At 49.7% G+C, this 19951-nt stretch overlaps 8 protein-coding genes across 8 annotated transcripts; 4 read left to right on the top strand and 4 right to left on the bottom strand.

Moving 5' to 3' along the window:
• Positions 1 to 1988: 1988 nt before the first annotated feature.
• On the top strand, positions 1989 to 4599 carry ALT_5527 (putative transcription regulator BDF1; the record flags this gene model as incomplete). Its single annotated transcript, XM_089599922.1, has 3 exons — positions 1989 to 2092; positions 2164 to 4213; positions 4267 to 4599. 3 exons carry the CDS (start codon positions 1989 to 1991, stop codon positions 4597 to 4599), a joined length of 2487 nt encoding a protein of 828 aa, XP_089455799.1.
• An 868-nt stretch (positions 4600 to 5467) lies between these two features.
• ALT_5526 (uncharacterized protein) lies at positions 5468 to 7416 on the top strand (the record flags this gene model as incomplete). The annotated part of the gene is made up of 6 exons (XM_033554715.2): positions 5468 to 5611; positions 5718 to 5816; positions 5880 to 6454; positions 6519 to 6752; positions 7042 to 7285; positions 7357 to 7416. The coding sequence occupies 6 exons, from the start codon at positions 5468 to 5470 to the stop codon at positions 7414 to 7416; spliced, it is 1356 nt and encodes a 451-aa protein (XP_033410606.2).
• A 626-nt stretch (positions 7417 to 8042) lies between these two features.
• On the bottom strand, positions 8043 to 8827 carry ALT_5525 (frataxin family protein; the record flags this gene model as incomplete). Its single annotated transcript, XM_033554717.1, has 2 exons — positions 8043 to 8318; positions 8450 to 8827. 2 exons carry the CDS (start codon positions 8825 to 8827, stop codon positions 8043 to 8045), a joined length of 654 nt encoding a protein of 217 aa, XP_033410608.1.
• A 443-nt stretch (positions 8828 to 9270) lies between these two features.
• Positions 9271 to 10857, top strand: ALT_5524 (uncharacterized protein; the record flags this gene model as incomplete). The annotated part of the gene is made up of 1 exon (XM_033554718.1): positions 9271 to 10857. One exon carries the CDS (start codon positions 9271 to 9273, stop codon positions 10855 to 10857), a length of 1587 nt encoding a protein of 528 aa, XP_033410609.1.
• Positions 10858 to 11106: 249 nt separating this feature from the next.
• ALT_5523 (SNARE-binding exocyst subunit SEC6) lies at positions 11107 to 13383 on the bottom strand (the record flags this gene model as incomplete). Its single annotated transcript, XM_033554719.1, has 1 exon — positions 11107 to 13383. The coding sequence occupies one exon, from the start codon at positions 13381 to 13383 to the stop codon at positions 11107 to 11109; it is 2277 nt and encodes a 758-aa protein (XP_033410610.1).
• Positions 13384 to 14197: 814 nt separating this feature from the next.
• Positions 14198 to 14482, top strand: ALT_5522 (mitochondrial 54S ribosomal protein uL30m; the record flags this gene model as incomplete). Its single annotated transcript, XM_033554720.1, has 1 exon — positions 14198 to 14482. One exon carries the CDS (start codon positions 14198 to 14200, stop codon positions 14480 to 14482), a length of 285 nt encoding a protein of 94 aa, XP_033410611.1.
• Positions 14483 to 15093: 611 nt separating this feature from the next.
• Positions 15094 to 17043, bottom strand: ALT_5521 (sphinganine-1-phosphate aldolase DPL1; the record flags this gene model as incomplete). The annotated part of the gene is made up of 4 exons (XM_033554721.2): positions 15094 to 16105; positions 16166 to 16299; positions 16356 to 16833; positions 16949 to 17043. The coding sequence occupies 4 exons, from the start codon at positions 17041 to 17043 to the stop codon at positions 15094 to 15096; spliced, it is 1719 nt and encodes a 572-aa protein (XP_033410612.1).
• Positions 17044 to 17786: 743 nt separating this feature from the next.
• Positions 17787 to 19425, bottom strand: hcsA (homocitrate synthase; the record flags this gene model as incomplete). The annotated part of the gene is made up of 5 exons (XM_033554722.1): positions 17787 to 18741; positions 18800 to 18867; positions 18929 to 19009; positions 19078 to 19307; positions 19368 to 19425. The coding sequence occupies 5 exons, from the start codon at positions 19423 to 19425 to the stop codon at positions 17787 to 17789; spliced, it is 1392 nt and encodes a 463-aa protein (XP_033410613.1).
• Between the last annotated feature and the right edge of the window lie 526 nt (positions 19426 to 19951).

The following is a 19951-nucleotide window of genomic DNA, read 5'->3' as shown; positions in this document are numbered from 1 at the left end:
CAGCCGGCCTACTAATCACCAATTATGACGGACTTTCTGAGCAGGAAGCTGTATGTTTCCAACCACCCTGTTTCAAAACAACCTGATAAACAAGCGTCAGTCAAAGTCAGGGAAGCAGCTCGGACAGTCATTCTCTAGTCTCCAATTACTTTACAATGTGCTTTACAGGATGGGTTCTTCGCTGGACGTTGATTGTCAAGGCTGCGGCAGCGCCACAATTACTCTCGGCTGCATTCGATGTGGAGCTATGGACTCTTGCTGTTCAGAAGTAGGTGTGGTGAGACGAATCGTCCTTTAGTATGTCTACATTGAGACTTACAATCTGGATTTCGTACGGTACTTACCTCTGTCAAGGTCAGATATGTCCGTCTGAGAGATTGCCAGAAAAGGAAAGGTGCCTTGGCGACTTGTTTACCTTGCGCAAATTTGTGGTTCCTCTTTGCACTGGGCAGTCTTGCGTCATTATGTGACACGCTAGGTCTGATGCGACCTACAAGCCTCCAACGCAAGGGGACGGAAGGAAGTTGACTCAGGGCTCAACCCTGACTTCCATAATCGGAAGGCGGCCAGCACATGGATCTCTTCCCTGAGTAAGCCTCAGCACAACTCTTTCCCAAACCAAGGATTTTGTGATGCTACTCTTCCTGAATGTGAATGCCTAACAGGTTTGGGTATGCCATATCTGACCTCCCACTTGGCTAGTTTCACCTCAAATCCATATCATTATCTCACAGAACTGAACCACAATTGGCTCATTTTGATTACAGTCAGATTAACTCCTACCGTTCTGATTTCGTGTGCAGCTTGTTTCGATCCATTTGATCCGAAAATTTTGTGATCATTTTAGGAGTGTCTTTTTCGAAGATGGGTGATGGTTCCGACAGAAAAAACTTCTGGTACAAAGGTTCCACACTAAAATAAGCCACAACCAATAATATATCAGATTTCGTAGAACGCGTCATCGCGCAACCAATCAGCGCCTGCTAAATGGCTTGAACTAGAATGATTGGGATTAGCGCCACAGATGGGGCTAGCGGCAGAGGACGGACGAGCGCGACGCGGCCGTTCGTACTTAAAGATTCTAGCACCCTCCTCGGATTTTCTCAGTCTCTGTTTCTGGAGCTGAGCTGAGAGCTGCGTTGCACCCGCGCCCGGTCACGCCTGGCCCTTTCTATTCACCTTGACCCTTATCTGTCCCACTGTCTGCCTGCTGAGTGCTGACCGCCCTTATTTATTAATATTTGATCTTATTTTCTCCGTATCCTCGGTTACCGCCCTCGCATTCATCAGCTTACTACCACTTTATCATCACAACGCGTATTTCGCGACGCGCTCTCACATCATAATCCCAGTCGCAGCCCCCTGCACCTACTTATTTCCTGTCATATAACTCTTATCTCTGAACACACCAAGCTTCAGTGTCGACTTAACCCCTATTCTGCTGAACGCTTTTCCTTTACCTCAGGCGTTGACAGAGGCACGTGTCAGAGAACCGTTGCGTGAAAATCACCTGATTCTCAGCCTTTCTCAGACTCCTCTTTTGGTTGACGCAAAGTTGTCCGCTTTGCTAATCTTCTATCTCTCCGTTCTCCTACGACTTTGCCTCCAGCTTAGTCAAACTGATTTGCCGCCCACGTGATTGCTCAGTTACCGCCTCTTGGCAATATAAAATCCTCCTTGTCGCATTCTCCACTTCCGACCTGCGCTAATCTTCCTCGTTTTTGTATCTTCCGCAACACTTCTCGGCGTCGCGACTCTTTGCGACCGCTAGAGGCAACACTTCTCCTTGTGTCTTCTGTCATCTAACCAGATTTTCTGCTTGACGGGTTACCGAATCGAATCATTAGTCTGTGTTAGCGCAGAGAATACCTATTCAGTGCATTATTGTCGTTGTCGCTATCTAAACTTCAACTGAGAACAGCCTCTTCCTGCTCCGTTAGATCCTTGTATTACGGGCTCCCCAAGAAAGGTGATAACTGTTGTCCTCAATGGCGACGCCGCCTCCCGAGGCTCCTCCTGTTGTCAAGGAGGACAAGCCTCAACTGCCGCCGTCGCCAAATGGTGCCTCATCTGTTGATATTGGTCGCACAAGGTACGTTTTACGAAGCTGAGTCCTTCCACCACATTGATAAATTGACGAGCTCGCTAATTTCCTATAAGTAGCCCGCAGAATCATGTGACGGAAACAGCGTCGATTAATGGTACGAACAAGCCCGAGGGAAATGACAAGACCGCCACATTAAATGGCCACGGTACTGAACAGCCGTCGTTGACGAATGGCGCCGGCTCCACTGTTTCCCCCCCAAAGTCACCTACTCAAACCCCTGCGGACGTTCATGCACCATCGACGACGACAGCAACGGAGAAGGAAGAAGAGAAATCTTTTACTTCCACGCCTGCGGATGGATCAAACCAAGAGCCAAACGGGGACAACTTGGTTCCTAACGCGCCTGTGATGCAGGAGACGGGCTCAAAGGCCTCACCGCAAGACACGAAGGCATCGCAAGATGTATCAAAGCCACCGACTGATTCGTCGTCCGATGCCAAGGTGGAGAATAATGGACAGGATTCTGGCGTGAAAACCGAGCTGCCTCATCATCCTTCTACTAGTGCGAAGCTGGACACCGTGCCCGGTGATGACGCTACTAGTAAGGCGCCAACTGTACCGAATCTGCAGACTTCCGACCAAGACATGCCTGACGCGCCAGATGTTCCGATGTCTCCAACGAAGGTATCCCGTGAGCGCGATGCAGACGCCGATGATGAGCCCGCTGCCAAACGTACCAAGCTGGAAGATGAAGGCTCAGCTGAGGTCAAGCTTCCTGATCTGCCAACACCTGTGACCGAAGCACCTGCCCGCACCACTGTGAATGGGGAGGCGACCATGACTAAGGTCCAACATAAATTCGTCCTCAAAGGTATTCAGAGTTTGAAGCGCATGAATGATGCTCGCTTCTACCGCGAACCTGTCGACCCGGTCAAGATGAACATTCCCCACTATCCGCAGATTATCAAGCATCCTATGGATCTTGGGACAATCGAGCGCAAATTGAAGAATAATGAGTACAAGACTGCTCAGGCCGTCGTGGATGATTTCAATTTGATGGTGCAAAATGCAGTTACTTTCAATGGACCCGACCACGTGGTGTCACAAGAGGGATTGAAGCTCAAAGGCACATTCGAGAAGCAAATGATGAACCTACCCAAGGCTGATGAGATTGAGGAGAAGAAGCCGAAGAAGGTTTCCACCAAAACTTCAGCGGCTCATCGGGAACCGCGCACTAGCATTGGGACGTCTACAGCTCGCCCGACCGCCACTTCCCCTCAAGCCACGACTTTTGCTCTTGGACCAGAAGGCCTGCCTTTGATCCGTCGTGACTCTACCAATACTGATGGCCGTCCCAAGCGCTCGATTCATCCCCCCAAACGGGATTTACCTTATTCCACCAAGCCCAAGAAGAAGAAGTACCAGTGGGAACTGCGATTCTGTCAGGAAGTCTTGGATGAGCTCCACAAACCCAAGCACTACAACTGGGCTGCCCCTTTCTACTTCCCTGTGGATCCGGTTGCACTGAACATTCCAACTTATCACAGCATTATTAAGAAGCCGATGGATCTTTCCACTGTCCAGTCCAAACTCAAGACTGGCCAGTACGAGAATGCCAAGGAATTTGAGGTTGACATGCGGCAAATATTCAAGAACTGCTTCAAGTTTAACATCCCAGGAGATCCTACCTACATGGCCGGACAGAGATTCCAGGAGATATTCGAAAACAAGTGGGCTCAGAAGACACGTTACCTAGAGGCTCATGAACCCCACCCAGAACACCAGAGCGTTAGCTCTTCCTCCGAAGAGAGCGAAGAAGAGGAAGACGAGAGCGACTACGACAACGAGAAGTTGACCATGCTGCAGAAACAAATTGCTGAAATGTCGCGTCAAGTGGAAGCCATTACACAGAAGAAAAAGAAGACTCCACCTGGTTCGAAAAAGCCTAGCAAGTCCAAGTCCGGAAAGAAGGATTCGAAGAAGAGCGGAACCATTCCCTTGGGCAAGAAGGACAAGAAGACTTCCTCCAAGTCATCAAAGCCAGAAAAGCAGCGCTACGTGACTTATCACGAAAAGCAGATCATCTCGAACGGAATAAGTAGTCTTCCGGACAAGAAGATGCAGGAAGCCCTGAAGATTATCCAAAGCAACGTTCCAGCCTTGAAAGTGAGTTTTAACATCCATCATCTCAAATGGTATGTGCTAATGTTTCCTATCAGGGTACACAAGAGACCGAGATCGAACTTGACATCGATGAGCTCCCTAATGAGGTTCTATTGATGTTACTGAAGTTCGTCAAGAAGAACGCCCCGCATGTCGTAGAAGAGGAGGATATGTCCGTTTCTACTGCAGCAAATATGGCTGCTCCAAAGCCAAAGAAGAATAAGCCTATGAGCAAGTATGAGCAGGAGGCTCAGATCAACATGCTCGAGAGCAACCTTTCTCGTTTCCAGGGCGGTGGCGGCCGTTCCCCCGATCCTCTTCCGTCTGTGGAAGCGAATGAAAGTAGCGATGATTCAGAGGATGATTCTGAAGAAAGCGAAGAAGAGTAGACCTTTTGTCTGCTCCAACTCGCGGGAACTGCATGACGCGCTCCTGTGGCACTTCATGACTACTTATCGTCAGCATTTCCCCTGAATCAAAGCATGACTTTTGAAATTCTGTTATGCCCTTTTAGCGACTCGTTTTGTCTTGGAAGACAGTCTGGTCTTGTGATCAAGTTCTGGACTCTCTGTACATAACCACTTACTCTCGTCTTCCGGGTTCGAACCTTGTGTTTTTCCCCCTCTTTTTCTTTGCCGTTTTATTATCCTATCGGGCGAGTCTGCGCAGGTCCAGGGAGCGAAAGCCACAATTCAGGCAGCTCACGTGGCGGATGACTTCAATTCTTTTTGAGTGTCAGCACCATGGGGTTTCTTCTACCGATTACCTTGTTTCTATGATACCACTTCATAGCTCTGCTGCTGGTACTTGTGGTTCTGTGGTTCTTGGTTGAGGGGACAATTTGTCAGCTCGCAGAATTCCAAAATTCCTGAGTCGGCCATAGAGCTCTGAGTGAGGAAACTTGGAACCAAGACATGCTCGAGCGTACTCGTCAATGTGAGTACTTGAGAGTGCTAGGGGCTCGCAGGACGCCGCCCGCAGTCGTTGGGAAAAGGTATTGGCGCAGCAGATACATGTATGATTATGAAAGAAATGTGAAAATGAAAGCGCAAAAAGCCTCGGAATCCGATCTTTCTTGTTGTGGTTTTTGACTTGTGTATCTCGCGCTGTAGTATGTCTTGTACTCCATAGTTGTAGGTACATCCATAAGTCACGGGGCGACCTTGCGGTAACGCGGGAGCACGGAAAGCTAGGCAGGTGATTTTGCAGCTTTGTTTACACATCTTGCGAACTTCCAACTCTTAGCCATTTCGGAAAATGATACCACCCTGCGACCCAGTTATCCTTGAAAATAATCCCCAATTCGGAAAACTTTATCTGCATATAACAACCAATTTACTCAATGCCGATGGCTCGACGCGAGCCAATGATGAGCAGCCAACCAGAAAAGCAGTACTGGAAGTACGTTCAAGGCGCCACTTGACTTGAGCATTGGCAGCGTGGACGAAAATGGCCGTGCAAGAATCAAATACGATGCAGATTTGACCCGTGGTTTTACTGCTTCTAGGACCTGAGAGGATGTCGAGTGCGAAGCGCAAGCAAAAATATCAAGCAACAGACGCTACAGCAGCTGGCTTTTGACGCCGACAATGGGTTGCCGGATGATGTCAGGATAAGCTCTATCTGAGTCGAAATATCCGTTAGTTTGCTAAAAGTCTGTTGTGGACAGTATCGCGACCCTCTCGCCGTGATTACCCTCTACCTGGAATCGTCCCCTAGTCGGCTTGACCTCGAGGATGGGGACGACCACGAGAGCGCACATGCTCAAGCTCTATCCCTTTTAGCTTCGGATATTGACGCCTTCTATTCCATCATTCCTGCATTAGTCATACCTTTTTCGAACGCCTTATCGTCCGCCCTCGAAGATCTCCGAGCAATTGCGAACGTCGGAAAGAGGCTAGATTGCGCGGCGTCTGCACCTGCGATGCCGCATACGTCTACATTGTCTACACGGGGTCGTGTCCGAACAAGCCGTAACCAATCCAAGGTGAAACCACAGGCTCCTCTCGCATCACAGCTGCGGGAGCGATTGCAAAACCTGCGTCAGATACAGCTGGCGCAAATACCAGCTGCTCGTGCACGGATGGCGGTAACAGCGGCAAAGGTCCTGGAAACACGCGCTGAGATACTGAAGCATACGGTTGTGTTGCTTGAGCGCGTAAAGCACGGCGCGCTATCCAGGGCTACCAAGGCTAAGGCTGAACATCTTGCTCTGGTTGCGCAAGGCGTGGAAGCGAAGCTAAGGTATGTCTGATAAAAGAGATTACTCGGCATGATGACAAGGGCCTTGAAACTCACGACTCGAAAGTATAATCAAACTAGACACAGCAGCAACACTCTATACTCCCGAGATTGTTACTGCCCTTGACCGATACCGCCAGCATCTCCAGGAGACTCGTGAACGGCTAGAGGAGAGACAAGGAAAAGTTCTTGAGGAACTGAAAGGCTACGAGGGTATGGACTCTACTGAGTCTCATGAGCCATCTGCTCGTAGCAACAAAGAGCATTTTGAGTCTGGCCCGATGCGAGAGATCGCCCAACGGTACGGATTGCTCGTAAAAGAGATTGAGGCGGCGAAGTTAGAGATTCAGAGACTAAGTGGCTAGAAACCTTTTTGCTAATTTCGTTGTTTGGAGATACCCCCGCTCATGAAGAACACCCCGTACAATGCCATGCTTCCAACCCTGCAATGGGAAAGTAGAACACCAGCGTCAGTTGCGGAGTCGTGACTTTGGCCGTTATCTGGATCCCCGCAGTCACATGATCCGACCCACTAAAAGTTTTTAAGTGATGAAGAACAATAGATCGCTTTGTACTTTTCTTTACAATAGAGGTATCATATTTGAATTCGCCAGTGCACAGAAGACACGATCGCTCAGTATGGCCGACGAAGCTCTTTCTATCTACGACGAAATCGAGATCGAAGACATGACCTTCGATCCAAATCTCCAGATATACCACTACCCGTGCCCCTGTGGCGACAGATTCGAAATCGCAATCGATGACTTGCGCGACGGCGAAGATATTGCCGTCTGCCCTAGCTGCAGCTTGATGATTCGGGTTATCTTTGAAGTGGTATGCTTGCCAGTTTGTGCCTCGACTAGATCACAGAATATGGATCGCTGACAATGTTTTTCTGCTTGCAGTCTGATCTTCCCAAAGATGGTAATCAGCCGGCACCAGGTGCAGTTTCCGTGCAAGCGTAAATCAGCCCAGAGACAAGCCAGGTTATGAAGCTGGCCCAAAGTTCCTCGCGTCGATTTCTGAAACGCCGCACGAATTACTGGTAGCCCGTACGTCAACTTACTCAACCGGAACGACTTCCCTCGGAATATCGATTCTTGTCCGTTGATGGAGGATACAGGAATCACGCCACAACTGCAGCCGTCCGGGCCTTCGTGTCCTTTTCTGGTTCTCTCGTATCCAAGCCAATGGATATGCGCACCCTGCGAGCCACTCCCTGTGACTACAGTGTCTTGGTGACTGTCAGGACACTTTGCATTGAGGCAAAGGGACATCACAGCTATATCTGACCATGGTCATGATAAAGATTGGCCTAAGTCACGTCAAGGATGACATATAAGGGCGTTTTGGTGGTGAAGAAATCTGGACCTGGGAGGAAAGAAGATCATTATATTGGTGAACTTTCGATTCATGATTGTATATCTGCGCAGCAAGTGAATATGCACTTGATGCGGGTGTTTACATCGTTCCCATGGACGAAACTGAAATGTCGATCTCCATATCATACACCGTAACCTCTTCGTCATAGAATATGGTAATCTCAAACATCGCCTGATCATCCACATACTCCTTCTTGGCCACTCAATAACTATTTCTCAAATTCGCTGTAGACGTCCTTTGCAATGTTCAACGACAGCTCCGCATTCAACAGATCCGTTAAATTGGATCCATCGCGGAGGTAGATCCATTGTCCATTGCCAAAGGGATGTGTATCCTGCTTCTCATGCATTTGGTCTCCTTCGAGGACCCAGTCGTACCGCTTAGGGCCAGAGATTGGCGAGCTGAGCCAGATCTGCTTGTTGGGAGGCTGCTTGTTCAGGACATAGGTTCCTACACCGGGAAGTGAGATATTCATTACGCCAGCCTAGAGTTAGGGGTCGTATATCGAACCACAAATTAGCCAAAGATGTCTTGCAGATCACAAGGGCGGCATGAGTTGCCTCAAACAAGAAACGGAAAAGAAAAAAATCTAGAACGGAGGCCCGCAATACGCACACTATACTCTGCCTCGATATCAGATCCCTCCTCCTGGGCCTTCTCCACTTCATTCTGAATCACATTGAGATAGTACTCAGCGAATTCGTGATACTGCGCGTCAGTCAACGGCGAGGGTTCCGTGACATGGGTGGACGCGCCGGCGACATTATTCGATTGCGGGTTCGGGGCGGGAGGGTCTGCGGAATCAGGGAAGATGCCCTTGCGGATGCAGCTGGTGGATTGGAACCCTCGACGGAACGCCTGGGAGGAGATGTTGACGCTGTTCAATCGGGGTTGAAGATGAATGACTGCGGGCGCCGTTGCTGAGATCTGGCCTACACGGAGAGAACGACGGGCGGCGGAGGAGACAGCAGATCGAGAAAAGCGCGAAAGCATTTTGGGTGATTTTTGAGCTATACAGCTGACCTTCAATCGACTATAAAGGGGATGCGTGAGTGCCGAACAGAGGGAGGATGGAGAAGGTTACGATGAAATGCGGAGGAGAAACGAAGATGCGCGTCATATGTCATAGTCTTTCCTCGATGCAGCTTAGCTGTAGATAGCTCTACTTCAGCTTCCTTTCCTCCGTACCTCCAAGTTCTTCAAGCAGCTGATGACTCTGATTCGAGTCTATTCTTACTCACTGTGGTAGCGTTTGATCATTTATCACTATATTTTCCATTTGGGGGGGGCATATTTTGGTTATGGCGAGTTTCCATATGGCACTTTACTACTGTCCCAAAGCGGCATAACTCTTCTCACATATGAAAACCCTCAGGTCTTTCAGGCCTCTACTTCAGCCATCAACAAGCCCTTTTTTCCGTCTTTATCATTGGAACATGTCCGAGAAGAGGAGAAATGGAGCACCATGGACTTTCCCTAAGAGGGAAAAGAGGCCTCCTCTGACACACTTTCTGTGCCTTCCGCTGGTGAACGACATCTCCCTACCTCAGCTGGAATCTTCTTTGTCTACATTCAAAGCTGCCATTCCGTTGGTCTCGCAGTCAGATGAGAATGGCTCCGTAAAACAGCAAGTTTCCGCCGAACGGCCGCTCATCCCTGATGGCGCGGTGCGTCCCGTCGGCACTCTCCATCTCACACTCGGGGTGATGAGTCTTCCTACGAAAGAACGGCTGGAAGAAGCAGTCGAGTTCTTCCACTCACTCGATTTGGCGTCCATTATGCATGAGGCAGAGGAGATTGCGAAGAAATCGAAATGGTCCCGGAAAAGAAGTTTGTCGCCTCGACATCAGTCTGACTTTACGGGCGCAGTGGGAGAGGATGAGGAAACTCACCCATCAAGACGACTAGAGCAGGAAGGTGACTCTGCTTCCGCCATCGTCCCACGTGGCACCTACGAACCATTGACGATTTCCCTCGAATCCTTACATGCGCTTCCGAGGGGGCGCGCGGCTACCGTCCTTCATGCCGCTCCTGTGGATTCCACGTCTCGCCTCTATCCCTTTTGCGTGCTGCTGCGGAACAAGTTCCTAGAAGCAGGATTCTTGCAGGGCGAACATATCAAGAATAAGCCAGGCTCAGATGACAATGAGCCCCAGAAGCCGCCCAAAGACATGGAAATGGACACGGGCGACGCAACGAGTACAGTACACCGAGCTGAGCCAAATCTAGATCAAGGCCATCAACCCCACACGGATACCCCAATCCAGAATCACACAAGCCTTCTTCAAGAAATGTCCGTGGATTTGGCGCACGAGTTCGCACAAGCACATTCGCAAACTCGCGAACCCATCACGACCACGGTCATCAGCGCCGCGCAAACGAAGTCTAAGCTCAAAGTTCGACCGCTTCTCCTTCATGCTACGGTGGTCAACACTATCTATGTCCGTGGTCGACGGCGAGGAGGAGGCCCTCAAAACAGCGGTAACCGCCGAAACAGTCAATACACCTTCGATGCACGGGATATTCTTGCTCACTACCGAGACTATTACCTCGATGGTCAAAGGACAACGCCACGGTCTCCTTCCATTACAGTGACCTCTCACCCCAACGAAATAGAAAGGCGACAAATCGCTAACAACGAGACTGGTACCGAAAGTGCGTCAAATTCCGCCAGAAGTACAGATGGCAGTGGCAACGAGGTTGGCAATTCGCCCCCGGAGAAGAAACAGAAAATGTCATCCATGAAGAGGGTAGACGCATACCCTTTCGTTTGGGCAAAGGACTTCCCACTAAAGACAATCTGTATATGTGAGATGGGCGCAAAGAAGCTTGATCCTGACGATAGTGGGATGAATGCACGCTTGGGAGAAAAATACCGAGTTGTGGCAGAAAGGAGCCTGGATTTCACATCTTCGGGGAACTCAAAAGTGGTCGCTGAGGGCAAAGCTTGCCATCAGGATAACCAAGAATCTAATGACTGCGGCAGCAGCGATGGGAGTGTCGAGGGCGGCGTTAAAATCTAGAGCATTCGAATCCCCTCTATATATACTATAATCATGGCATGCTCATTAGAGGAATCTCCTGTCGTGCTGACAGTCGAGGATCCGTGCCTGAGGTATTTACCCTCGAACAAAAAAGACACCAAAACGCCTCGCTGGAGGGAAATCTCCCCGAGAGATCCAATGACAGATGACAAGTCACAGTGCCACCATAGAATGGGAAAAGAACAAACGCCTTCAATGCCTTCAACTTAGCCTGGCAAACCAACAGCATCATCGCACGCGACTCATGAGCGTCTCTGTACCCCTCTCTATTGACAATTCCGCCGCCTTTGTTTTGATGGCGCTGATCATGCTTCTCTCGAAATCATCCCTAGTCCTCAGCACTGCTTCAACCCATGACAGCTGTAGATCCCAGTAATCCGTTTTGAAGTCCTCGTAAACTGCAACCAGAGCCGGACCTTTCTCTGCTTCGAGCAGACGGAGAAGCCAATCAACTAGCCGCCACTTCTGCTTGATCGAAGCAAAAGAGTCGGGGTATTTCTGGAAGAAAGCAAAGACTGTAAGGACGTCGTCTTTGAATTTGTCGGTGTACGGATCGACGTGCCGCTTGAACTTGACACCCTTGTTGCGGACCGATGATAGATATCGGATCAGGAGTTCGTCGGACAGTTCTTCAACCAGGATGTCGGTCAGGGAAGGATGCAGAACGGCAGAGTAATCTGTCATGTAGTCCTCAAAAGTTGAGGTGATTCGCTTGATGGCAAAGTCGCCATACCATTTTTGGGTGAAGAAGTCTGGAATAGTGGTGCGGAAGTCGACAGTGAAGACCAGTTCGACGAACTGAGTGAGACAATACGTACTCAAGTCCACATAGCCGTCCCGCAGAGCGTCGAGTTCAGGTATGGCTCGTGAGGCCATATACTTCGGATCCACGGATGGCTCGAAATCACGCTTGAATTTGCTCAAGTATCCCAGCTGGCCCGACTCGTCATTGTCGTCAATGCAGGCGATCTGATCGTTGGCAACGGCAATGAGCCAATCTTGCAATAGCTGGAGGCCTTCGAGTTGGTCGCCGCCCACCGCCTTATATCTCGCACATTCCTCGTCAATGAGCGTTTGCCAGGTGGTTTGGCGACTCTTGAGCACTCGGAACATGGCATCAATGATGCCTTCTACAACATCTGTTCGAGAGGAAGCACCAGAAGCCACAATCTGTTCGTGCAGCATACGCCACATATCTGGAAGGGTCTTTGTACGGAAATATCCTTCTGCGTTGGTGTCGAGGGAATCTGGAATGCGCTCGACGAGCCCTTTCCTGTCTGTTTCGGTAATACGATCCATCCATTCCTCCACAGCTTTGATGATGATGTTTTGCCACTGTCGGATGAGCTCAGGCTCACGGTCGTCAAGAATGTTCGGTTGGAGCTCGGATTGCTTCCAGCCGAGCTTTTTCATTTTCTTATAATACTTTTCGCTCCAGTGAAGAATCGCAAGCAAGTTGTCTGCCGGTAACTCAGGGTCATTAATGAGCTCGATAAGAAAATCATGCATCATTCGGTGATAAATATTCGTATATGTTTTGTAAATCTTCCACTTTTTCGGAAGCAGTGCTTGCATGCCTTGTTGAACAGAAAAGAGGTCGTTGAAGTACCACTTGAAGCTCTTATCCAGGTTCTCAGGATCGCCCAGAAACGCCTCCTTAGTTTCCTGAAACTGGTTCTCCGCATACAGCTCGATTGCTTGCAAGAGTTTCTCTTTGTAGCCGCGAACTGTTTTAGGACCGATGTTCATGGACTTAAACCGGCCTGCCAGGTCCTGATGATCCTTTTGTGCCTCCTGAAGAGCGCGCACCGTCGCGTCATTCTTCTCCTCAGTCATGACAATCACACCCAGCCGGACAACCATACTCCGGTTGTCTGACTGCACTAGCGGGATGAGATTCATACAAGCAGTTCCGAGATGCTCATCAAACCAATCAATGACAGAATCCAGGCCTTGGAAGTAGTCCGCCAGCGTCGCTTCGCTGCTCGGATCCTGAGCCTTGCGAATCTGGTCCATTGCCTCGTCTCGAAAATCTCTCAACCGCGAGATCTGCATGTGTACCCGTAACAAATTCGGCTGATTCTCGAGATCCTCGTCGTCCTGTCGCAAAAGTTCCTCGACCTCCGCAAGATCGGTACTGAAGTTCTCCAAGCCCTTCTTCATCATCAGGGTTGCTTCGAAGTTCCGCTGTACTTTGGCCAATTTATCAATTCGCGAAAAGTCCTCGACGCTCGTTTGTGATTCCGCGCACAGCTTGTCTATAGTCTGAAGTTCGTCTCTCGTCTTCGTGACCTGTCGCTGGCCCTCAGTCAAGGCATTTATACTTCGTTGAACCGTTTCCAATTGATGCCGGAGACCTTCCCGGAGCTGTGAGTCAACTGCTCCCTTCTTTCGTGTATATTCGGCTTTCAATCCTGCAATCTTATCCAGGTCTTCTGGGTGGCGCAATATTTCGTCTAGCCGGGGCATGGCCAATGTGCCATCTGAGTCTCCTTCTCGCGCCATGTTGCCAAATACGTAATTGAGAAGTTATTATTAGATGTCAGAGTGCGCCCTCTATGCGATGTTTTTGCTCCTGCGAGGTGCTGGAAGGATAGAGCTGCGCGTGAATCGCACCGAATGTCACCTTAGAGACTGAGCAACCTCAGCAGAAGGGCACGTCCAATAATACAGGAGTAGATAGAGCCAATGCAGCGCCCGAGACAAACGTAGCGAAGGATAATGCGCGGAGCGTTTATAGCACAGGGCGTCTGTCCGAAAGGAAGTCGACCGTTTCGACCGACAAATCCCTAGATTACGAAATCGACAGCTCCTGTGTCGATTTCCATACCCAGTTTGCCGATTGCTGGACGCAATTCCCAGCAGCAGCCCATAAGGTAGACACGGCGCTCTGATGAATGCAAATGACGGAGGTACACCTAAGCTACACCGTCAAGCTTCCCCGTGGATTCCACCCGCCGGCCGCTTGAAGGCACCGGCAGAACAGAATGCACGTGACTCTCCGCCTGGCTGACCGACCATACCAGCAAAAGAAAATCCGGCCATTTCGCGGACAAAGACACCAAGCTAATCGAGATAATTGAGCGGGCGTCGAGTGTAAGTCTCTTTATGCCAATTTGACGACTTCATTCATTCCTCGCATATACTGCCCATTGCGATTCTTGAGTTGTCGGGGCTTTCGTCGAGAGAAAATTCCCCAAGTCGATTGTTACACCTCATATCCGAACACCGCAACTACAAGCAGAGACAGCAGACAGAAGCCAATTGATTCCAACACTCCAAAACCGACGACCCGACAGAGACTCATATACCAGTCAACATGAGCTACTTCCGCGTCACCCTCCTCCGCTCCGCCATCGGTCTCCCCCGACGAACAACAGACGTCCTTAAGGCCCTCGGACTTAAAAAGCGCATGGCGACGGTCTTCCACCCAGTATCGCCATCAGTAGCTGGTCAGATCATGAAGGTCAAGGAACTTGTGGAGGTTCAAGAAGTCGACAGGCGGCTCACAAAGGAAGAAGTTCGTGCTGAACGGAGGCCGGACCCGGGCTACTATGTCGAGAAGGCATCGAATGAAGAATTTAGCGAGAATCGGTCGGCATAGAATGCGAGGCTTACTACCAACTTGTTGCTCTTGTTTCTCGGCCATGTGAACCGGCTGGGATGCTTCCGGTTGTTTCGTGTGAGGATATCGGTTTCCCAAGCACATGTGTACACCTTTGAGACGGTGGTTTAACATCTTCGATGCAATCATTCTGCATGGAAGCTCCAGTGCCTAGAGTACTGATGCTTGAACACCCTCTTGCGACTTGAAAGAACGTTTATATCTCATCTACACTTCCTCTCAAACCTAGCCATGTTCGTTCACATGGCCAACACAGCCCTGTATCGTCCTTTCAACGATTCATGTATTATACTTATCTTGTGCCAGCATTGTTATACCAGGATGTCAAAATTGGTCGTCTTTCTCCATTTTCTTATTGTCTTGGTGTTATGTTACTTATTTTCGAAGGTCTGACAAGAAGAACAATTTGTACAACTATATAATGTATGAACAGTAACCTGCTTGAACGCCTTAAAACGCCACTGCCGTAGCTATATCATTTAATCAGGAACCCAATATCTCATAGAATTGGAACTTTACGGGTGAGGAAACGATTCAACGTCGAGCGACTTGCGAAACCCATGGCGACCATCCAATCAAGCATGGATCTTTTAGGCTTTATACAGGGTGTCCAGGAAGCCTTCAGCAAGACGGCTGACAATGCTCTTATCGGGAATGCTGCCAGCAACACCATACAGTGCGGATGTTTCGCCACGCTTGAGCACATACGACTTGCCCTGCCGCTTCCTCTCCTCGGCCTTCTCTAGCTCTTTCTCCACCGTCTCGACCAAGTCAGTGGTCAACTTTTCGACTGCAGCCGCTGTCGGAATTGTGAATGCCACGTGGATTGCGGGGGGAGACTGGAGAGCATTTAGGTGCCAGCCTTTGGCTGACAGACCATCGGCAACGTCGTAGATATCAATGCCACCGTTTTCACTCTGGAACGCGACCACGCTGACCATAGGCTTCCCAATGATACCGAGATGCTTGGACAGAACTGGATGTTCTTTGATTGACGCTTCAAACTTCTTCGCCGCTCCTATGATTTCAAGGCAGCTGTTGATGTAGCCAGTCTCACCAACGCTCATCAGACTGGTCCAGCAACCTGCAATCAGAGCACCTGGCCGAGATCCTGCCACGGAAGGAGATGCATACACACCGCCGGACCAATCAGGATAAATAAAGTACTGATAGCTGCGGTATGTCTTGTTGCGGTAAAGGAGCACGGAATTGCCTTTGGGTGCGAAACCGTACTTGTGTGTGTCCACACTAATACTAGTTACGCCCGGAAGGCGGAAATCGAAGCCTCCTTCTTCCTCATAAGGGGAGGGAAAACCGGCCTTCTTAAGGAATGCAATGACAAAGGAGCCCAGACAACAGTCGACATGAAGAGGAATCTTGTATTTAGTTGCAAGTCGGGATAGAGCAGGGATATCGTCGACGATTCCATGAGGGAAATTGGGCGCGGAGCCAACCAGAAGAACAGTATTGGGATTGATTAGGCGCCGCACAGCAGCAATATCAACCTTGTACTCAGGAGCTGGGCAGGGAACCCGATGAAGCTTCATTCCAAAGTAATTGCAAGCCTTGTAGAATGCAGCATGGGCCGTGTCTGGAATAATTCTACAATGAATGTTAGCAACTCTACCCACTCAGCAGTCCGAGGCATAGTACACGGCTCACATTTCAGGCTCCCTTACTCCCCGTTCTGTGAATGCCTTCTGTCTAGCTGCCAAGCAGGCCATAAGAATACTTTCGGTACCTCCGCTGGTAGTGACACCGGCGCCATCCGAAGGAGCATTAAACAAGGCGAGGACCTACAAATACTCCATATTAGACAAGCACATCATCCAAATAACCGGCGAAAACTTACCATGGCAACCACCTCAGCCTCCATCTTGCGAACGCCAGGGAAAACATCTGGGTGGATGGGATTCGCGACGCCAAACTGCCCAAAGGCCTCCGTTTGAAGCTTCAACAGGTCCTGACCACCATGGTAGACAGCTCCACTGACTCGTCCATCCTCCCAGCGGGTATGCTCCATGTTCGCCAGTTTATCGAGTTCGGCGCGAATCTGCTCTGGCGTCCACCCTGTCTGGGGGAGAGTCAGATACCTAGTGACACCGGGGCCACTGGCTACTAGTTTGTTCTCAAGATTCTCGATCGCCGTTGAAACCTGCTTATCGACCTGGCCACGTACCCCGGGGGTACGCAGGAATACGGAATAGAAGAACAGCCGAATTGAAGCGTAGACATTACGGATGCTGCCAATGATGCCATAGCCGCGGAGAGAGTAATAGGTTTTGCGAACATAACGCAATAGAAAAAGGATAAAGATAATATTCCGAAGTCTGTAGTTCGCGTATCCACCGTGTTAGAGTTTGGATGTCAATGCTCAGAACGGTCGCTCCATGATCTTCCCTATGGGCGGGGGTCCAGGAATGATGGGTTGATTCGTCCACTTACAGGTCGAAGTTCAAGGCCGCCAACTGCGCATTGGGAGCCCTGCTGTAGCCAAGCAGTTTGTTCTGCAAGGCAACAGGAAGAAGCGAGGAAGCCATTTTGCAGACTTTTAGGAACCAGAAGAGAATGCGTGAGGATAGGTCACGTCTAGGTAAGTGATGACGGTGGTGGATTAACTAACTGGAGGAGAGCGTGGCTAAATCGGAGATTCTGGGAAGTTGACAGCGGAGACTAAAAAGAGCGCCAGTCGAAGCTGCCTCGGTTCATCTTCCACATGTTAATCCTGCCAAATAATATGGCAAATGCAACATCAATCATCACTTCGGATCGAGCAACCGCGATCGATCTGAAATTCTCCGCCACTCTGCAGATTGGGGAAAGGCACATCATACATGGGCAATGGCAACCTAGCTATTCCCAATATCAAGAGAGCATCAACTTGAAGAGACACTAGTGGGGCCTTCCCTACCATGTAAGCTTGAGAATGGTACTCTCAACGAGAGGATGACACTAGAAATGATAATGCATTTGACCTTGGAACGGCCTGCTAGCTATATACAGCTTAGAGAACAACGCTCTCCTTAACACCAATCTCCCCTTTTTTTTCGAGGGACAAAAGGAAGACTTTTGGAAACCCCGCGTAAATATGAACATCCCAAGACATACCGTGACATACCAAAAGAAGAAATAAAACATCAGATCATGACGGGAGGAAATCCAGAGCTTCCTTGTTGTGAAACGCTGAGAGAAAAACAGGGAGTCAAAATTCTAAACAAATGAACAGGTCAATTCAACCGACAAAGATGGAATCGAACAATGTGGAATACAAATGGCGTATTGCTTAAGCAATAACACCCGAGCCAGCAAGCTCCTTCTCCTTGGCAGCGAATTGAGCTTGCTCTTCAGCTGTGAGGTCAAGAAGAGGCTTGTTCTCGCCTGACTTGAGGTTGCGATAGTAGGCACGGATGATGCTGTCAGCGTCGTCAACGGCAATGGGACGGATATCAGCAAGAGCCTTGATCTTGGCAGTGCACTCCTTGTACTGAGCATCGGTCATCTCAATGTTGAGCTGCTGAGCACGAGACTTGATAGCGTTCCAGCCCGTCAAGCGCGAAGCAAAGTGAACGTATCTGGTCATACCGAAATCGGCAGGGTTGATAATCTCGTATGTGCTGGGGTTGTTGAGGATGGCCTTGGCGTGGATACCGGCCTTGTGGGTGAAAGCGCAGAAACCAGTGATGTAGTTGTTGAAGGGAATGTTGACTTCAACGGCAGCGGCAACGAGATCCTCAATGTCCTTGAGCTTCTCGAGCTTGTACTTGCCCTTGACGTATTCGGGGTCGGCGACCATCATACGGGCCATGAGACCACCAAGTGGAGTGATACCGTTACGCTCACCGATACCAAGCACAGAGGTATCGATGTGAGTGGCACCAGCCTCCAAGGCGCAGTAAGCGTTAGCGATGGCACATCCGGTGTCATTGTGGAAGTGGGTTTCAATGTCACAGCTAACAACACCCCTCAACACACGGACGAGTTCGTAAACCTGACGAGGCGAAGCGCAACCGACAGTGTCGGCGATACCAACACGGTTAACGCCGACCTTGTCGACAGCGGAATAAATGGACAGCAGGTCAACGAGGTCAGAACGGAAGGAGTCCTCGCTGGAGAACCGGATCTCAATGCCCTTGGACTTGACAAATTCGATGACTTCAATGGCGGTGTTCTTGATATAGGTCATGTCCTTGCCGTGGGAGTGCTCCCGGAGATATGACGAGGTTCCGATAACGACGTCACTGTATAAAAGAAGTTAGAATTCAGCCATGATTGCCAACCGTTGGTAGGTCCACTTACACTCCGTCAACACCGGTCTCGACAGCAACTCTGGCGTCGTCCATGTGACATCTGATGTGTGTGAGGATCTGTAGCAACGACACTTTAGACTGATGCGAGTTGAGATCAGGATCAGGGAAGCGAACGTACCTTGGCCTTCAGGCCAAGCTTGCAGATAGCCTCGCAGTCCTTTCTTGACTGCTCGGAAGCACAGGGGCTGGTGAGCTCAATCTATATTGCATGTCTTGGTCAGTGCACATCTTCCAGCAACATGTGGACTCCAGCCGGCTATGACTCACGTAGTCGACACCGAAATCATCCAGGGCCTTGGCAATCTCAATCTTCTTCTCGGTGTCGAAGAAGGCGTTGGCAAATTGTTCACCTTCACGAAGGGTACTCTCAATGATCTTGAAACGAGAGACATTGCTCAGGAAGTCGGTCACACCGACGTTGTGGCCGTAAGGGTTACGACCAGCCGAAGGGTGAGGGTTTTGACGGGTCTCAACGGCAGTGAAGCCGGGGTGAGCAACTGGGAAGAAAGGAGATTAGTCTGGATCAAGTACGATATTTCTGTCTCCAGGTGAAATACCGGTGCCATTGGCGCCGTTGGTGTGCCCATTGGGCTCATTGTCTGCACCGGGGCACATTTTGTCAATTGATAGCGGGGTGATTTCTATTACAATGTCGGGGTGAACGAGATTGGCTGTATGACGGATCAAAGGTTAGGTAACAATTGACAATAAGTGGAATGGAGGTAAAACAAGGAACTGACACTGGTGATGTTCAAAGAATTTCAGGGTTTATAAGTTTAGTACTAGGAGGTAAGAGTCATACAATGCAAGAGAAAAAGTAGGTGGAGTTTATGAGGGCGGGCGGTCTGGAAAGGATGACTATGACTCGGAGGGGGAAGCGGACTCGGACTCGCTGGGCACTTTTGAGCGGCAACGAAGAAAATTTCACACGCCGAGTGTTGGAGAGACTTGAACGACTACTGTATGATCTCTGGTTATCTGAGATTCTGAATATGGGCTTGTGTGGGGATTTTCTCCGCCAGACCAATGTTATTCTGCTTTCTGCTTCTCTCAGCGCAACCAGAATCCTGATTGCTCCATCATTTGAAGATCTTTCCCCATTGATTACTCATTTCTTGGTGGTAATACTAGTGGTCGCAAA

The sequence above is a fragment of the Aspergillus lentulus genome, assembly GCF_001445615.1.
Source record: "Aspergillus lentulus DNA, contig: Alt09, strain: IFM 54703, whole genome shotgun sequence".
In the NCBI taxonomy this organism is placed as follows: Eukaryota; Fungi; Ascomycota; class Eurotiomycetes; order Eurotiales; family Aspergillaceae; genus Aspergillus; species Aspergillus lentulus.
Note: the sequence above shows the minus strand (reverse complement) of the source record. Positions and strands in the feature narration are given on the sequence as shown.